The 4980-nt window shown below is 31.0% G+C and overlaps 1 protein-coding gene across 1 annotated transcript; it reads left to right on the top strand.

The window, feature by feature from the left end:
* Positions 1–2195: 2195 nt before the first annotated feature.
* On the top strand, positions 2196–4756 carry LOC108734902 (probable ATP-dependent RNA helicase DDX47). The gene is made up of 8 exons (XM_018466667.2): positions 2196–2377; positions 2456–2714; positions 2766–2932; positions 2988–3224; positions 3323–3546; positions 3732–3864; positions 4323–4451; positions 4516–4756. Exons 1-8 carry the CDS (start codon positions 2276–2278, stop codon positions 4651–4653), a joined length of 1389 nt encoding a protein of 462 aa, XP_018322169.1. The 5' UTR covers positions 2196–2275; the 3' UTR covers positions 4654–4756.
* The last annotated feature ends 224 nt before the right edge of the window (positions 4757–4980 follow it).

The following is a 4980-nucleotide window of genomic DNA, read 5'->3' as shown; positions in this document are numbered from 1 at the left end:
TTCATCAATTGCTTTGGCAGGATTTAATAAAATATCTAAAACTTCACTCAGATGTTTGGGATTAGCTCTTTGTGAACAATCAGCGTGTATATAAGCTGCTGCAGCACGTTTTCCTTTGGACATTAACACTTTAGCCTCGAAAGTTGAATTTGAGGCCATCTTAAATGCTAAACTAACATGTCACACACAAATTTTAATAATGTTTTCAGATTATTTAAAAACTAATCCCGAATATTCGACAATCACACTCCGACATCAATTTTTGAAGTCACAGCATAATGCAGATTTTTTGACGTTGCCAAGCATTTTAATTCGTTAGTGAAGAAGCACATTTAGTCACTACTAAATTGACATTCCGGGGTTTTCTTATAAAAAAAAAGCTAATTTATTTTTACAACACTATGGAGCTGTAAACTGGATGGATACCCAAAAAATAAATCAAATGGCTTATAGATAAAAAAATATAATAGAAACACTGACACCTAAGTTATAACAGAGAAGGAATAAGTACGTTTCACGAAGGTCATCTATTTGTTTCTGTTTTAATTAACGTCAACCGTTAACTTATTCCTCACATGATGCTTGTGTTTATTTTTTGCATTTTATTAGACCAATGAGCAAAGATTATTAGCGATTTTTGTTCTTCTTCTTTCATAAAATGTTCTTTTAATTCTGATGGATCATTTATATATTTAAAAGCGTTTTTCATGGCTTTTACACTATACAATGAGATTGAACTATAGATACTTTTTAAAAAAATTATCATGTAAAATTTAGATCACAGTTGCAATCTTGATTGCATTTTACATTACAACTGGATATTAGTTTATTATAATAGTTTTGGAGAAGTTACACGTAATTAACTAAAATCTGTTGAAGTAATTTTCAAATCATAACCTTTTCAATTACAGTCATTTCGTCTAAAAGTGTAAACACATCTTTACTTTTTACTTATTGCATGATCACTTTGTTTCTATCATAGACATATATTAATGGACGTGCCGTAGCCGTATGTCAAGGTAATAATTTCTTGGCTGGGAAAGTGAGGGAGATGGCATATGGTTTCGGACTAGTGCTACCTCTTTCATGACACGCTTACGCATTTTCGTGAGAGAGATGGATATAGTCCGAAACTTCGTTCCATTTCTTTCTTTTGTTGTACCACAATTCTGACCGTTAAGGCATGTCCATTAGTAAACGTCGATAGTTTCTATCATAGGTCTCTATCAGACGTTTCTGCCTATACTCATATTACAGTTAGATCATTGAACTAGACTACAGATACTATAGAGAATGCGCCGTCCATTATCTATATCTATGATAGGTTACAATGTCTATGATTGTAACCATAGATAATAGATCTACAAAGGGTAACCATTGTAAGCATAGATTAAAGAAATATATACTGTCGTAAGTTGAATTTGGCACCCGATATAAATAATCCATTAATTGAAACTTTGTCAATGAATTGTGCGTCGTTTGCGAGTTTTAAATATGTGGGTATCAAAATTGTGCATTCATTAGTTTTGTTAAAAAAAAGGAGAATCGTTTCGAGTGCAGGTGGAAATTCAATCTCGATTTATTCAAAAACTATTGAAGATATCATAATTTAATTGACGCCAATCGACTGTGTGTCATTTGTGCTTAAAAATTAAGCTACCATGGTCAACAACGTTTATTTTTTAATTATTTATAAGCAATAATTATAAATAAGACTTAACTTTTCAATGGTATTACTATAATCATAATATTATCTATGATTCATCAAGGGCGCATGCGTATTAGCAATATTAATGAAAAATTAAATATTATATGTAATTATTACTAATAAACAATATAAAGATAAATCAATTTATTATAATAGCTCAATTTTCCAGCACAAATGATTGGCATCAATTAAATTATGACATGTTCAGTAGGTTTTGAATAAATTGATACTGAATTTCCACCTGTGCCTGAAACAGTTTTCTTTGTATTTTCAAAACTAATGCACGCACAATTAAAGTGCTTACATATTTAGAATCCGCAAATGATGCGCAATTTACTTGTAAAATTTAAATTAGAGAATTATTTATATCGGTTGTCAGTTTCACACGACTGTATTAATTATCTCTCATCTATGATTATTTATGTCTATGATATTTCTTTAATCTATGATTATGCTATGATTGTAATCTATGATTATAACCTTAAAGTTTATCTATGCTCAATGTATGCACGTGTGCTATGTTCTAGAAATTGTACCGCGTTTTGTAGACTATATTAATTTTATGAAATGGTATCTGAAGAAGATGTAGCGGAGGAGGCTAGTGCTCAAAGTGAACCTTTAACAAATAACAACCATGATAAAAAGGAAGAAAAAACATGGGAAGATTTAGTGAGTGCTTACCACGTGCTTGTTTTACTTCTGATAATTGTAGTACATAGTATTAGACAGTTTATTTTTTAATTATAGGGCTTAGTTGATGTTTTGTGTAAAACATGCGAGCAACTGAAATGGAAAACACCAACAAAGATTCAGAAGGAGTCTATTCCACTGGCTTTGCAAGGGAAAGATGTTATTGGGTTAGCAGAAACTGGATCTGGCAAGACAGCAGCATTTGCTTTACCCATTTTACAATCTCTTTTGGAAAATCCACAGAGGTATTTTGCTTTAGTCTTGACACCAACTAGGGAACTTGCCTTTCAAATTTCAGAACAGTTTGAAGCATTAGGTATGTATTTAACTAACTATTTATGAAATCACTAATACCTGATCTTGTCAGGGTCAAACATTGGAGTGAAATGCGCAGTTATAGTTGGAGGCATGGATATGATGTCTCAAGCATTGGTTTTAGCAAAAAAACCACATATTTTAATTGCTACCCCTGGCAGATTGATTGATCACTTGGAAAACACTAAAGGTTTCAACCTAAAACCATTAAAGTACCTTGTAAGCTATTTTAAAATGTTATTTAAAATAATTTGTTAATTAATGGTATAAATAGGTAATGGATGAAGCTGACAGGATATTGAATATGGACTTTGAGGTAGAAGTTAATAAGATATTAAAAGTTATACCCAGGGAACGCAGAACGATGTTATTTTCTGCTACTATGACAAAAAAAGTAAGGAAATTGCAAAGAGCTTCTCTACAAGATCCTGTCAAAGTTGAGGTTTCCACAAAATATCAAACTGTTGATAAGTTGCAGCAGTACTACATATTCCTGCCTGTTAAGTTTAAGGTAATTTTATCATTGCTTATTTTGAAGATGAGATATTTAAAATAATTATATTTCTGAACCGAGCATAAAGTTTAACTGAAGATGATTTCTGATTGCAGGATGTTTATTTGGTTCATATTCTCAATGAGATGGCAGGAAACAGTTTCATGATATTCTGCTCAACATGTAACAATACAATTAGAACTGCACTGATGTTAAGAAACCTTGGTTTCACTGCAGTTCCTTTGCATGGTCAAATGAATCAGAATAAAAGATTAGCAGCATTAACAAAGTTTAAAGCTAAAAGTCGATCTATTCTCATTTCAACAGATGTGGCCAGCAGGTAATTAAATTTTTTCATCTTATTGATATATAGTGTATATTTTATTCTAAATGATGTATACAACGTGAATGAAATGCTATGATATATTTATTCGTCACTACCACTGATAAAAATTTTAATTGTTTCTTCAATTAATATGAATTCAATGGACTTGATATGCTACCATAATTTTTTTTTTGTTTTAGGGGCTTGGATATTCCGCACGTTGATGTGGTAATAAATTTTGATATACCAACTCACAGTAAAGATTATATTCATAGGGTTGGAAGAACTGCTAGAGCAGGACGGTCTGGTAATGCCATTACCTTTGTCACACAGGTACCTTTTTTGTAGTATAAGGTGATAGATAGAATTAGTTGGCAATTTCAATGTGAAGTAACTCATTGTTGTTTAATCATATCATAATGATATAAAATCATTAAAAACAATGCTATCTTTGAAGTGTAATTGTTAATTAATTGAATGTAAACAATGGGATGTAAACGTTCAAAATCTGGTATAACTACCAACACTGTGACCATGCTTGGGCTGCCAATTGAAGCGCTTAGCATTCGGGTCTATGTTTGACGCTCCATTCTTTATATTTAATTAATTATCAATTGCACATCAATTAGAGCCCTGTTTTGAATGGTTAGTATTATTTGATGTGAGCTACAATTAAAGACCAGTGAGCTACTTGTCTTTGAAATTGCCCATTTATTTATTATTATTAATTTATTAATTTAACATTTTAATTTAACAAGTTTTTGCAGTTTCATTTTCATTTTTTTTTGTAGTATGATGTGGAATTGTACCAACGAATAGAACAGTTAATTGGTAAAGAATTGCCCTTATATAAAACTGAAGAGGAAGAAGTTATGGTTCTTCAAGAAAGGGTTGCTGAAGCGCAACGAATTGCTAAAATGGTAAAAAATGAAAATTCTTTAATTTTGTTGAGGCTGTAAACCCTTTTTGTTTCACCAATTGCAGGAAATGAAGGATTTGACTGAGAAAAAAGGAAAGAAGAGGAAAGGGGGCGGTGCAGATGATGACGATGTTGAAGGGGCAATGGGAGTAAGAAAAAGACTGAAATATGGCAAGAAAGGAGGAAACAAAAGAAAAAAATGAATTTAAGAATATCATTTTATTACAAATGTGTTGCAAATTTTGTAAATATGTTATTTAATATTTTATACAAAAATAAAAACCATGAAGGTATGTGCTAATTTATAGTTTACGATTAGTTAACGTCGAGTATTTCATTAATAAACAGGTGTCTTGAAAATCATAAAATCATATTTTTTCATTGAATCTTTAAATATTAGACACGTTATTCTAAGTTTTCAAAGAACATGGAGAAGTGTCTGTATAAATTGTTTTAGATTTTTCGGAGTGCAAAATAAAATTAATATTCCTGTTTACTGCCATTTTTTGAAAGTACGTAGTTCTTCAATT

This window comes from Agrilus planipennis, unplaced genomic scaffold, assembly GCF_000699045.2.
Source record: "Agrilus planipennis isolate EAB-ADULT unplaced genomic scaffold, Apla_2.0 scaffold84, whole genome shotgun sequence".
NCBI classification, from domain to species: Eukaryota; Metazoa; Arthropoda; class Insecta; order Coleoptera; family Buprestidae; genus Agrilus; species Agrilus planipennis.
This window is presented reverse-complemented; position numbering and strand designations above follow the sequence as displayed.

Coding starts and splice junctions, on each gene's coding strand:
- LOC108734902 (XM_018466667.2), top strand. CDS start 2,276: ATGGTATCTGAAGAAGATGTAGCGGAGGAGGCTAGTGCTCAAAGTGAA. Junction 2,378..2,455: donor AAAAAACATGGGAAGATTTA/GTGAGTGCTTAC, acceptor TTTTAATTATAG/GGCTTAGTTGATGTTTTGTG. Junction 2,715..2,765: donor AGAACAGTTTGAAGCATTAG/GTATGTATTTAA, acceptor TGATCTTGTCAG/GGTCAAACATTGGAGTGAAA.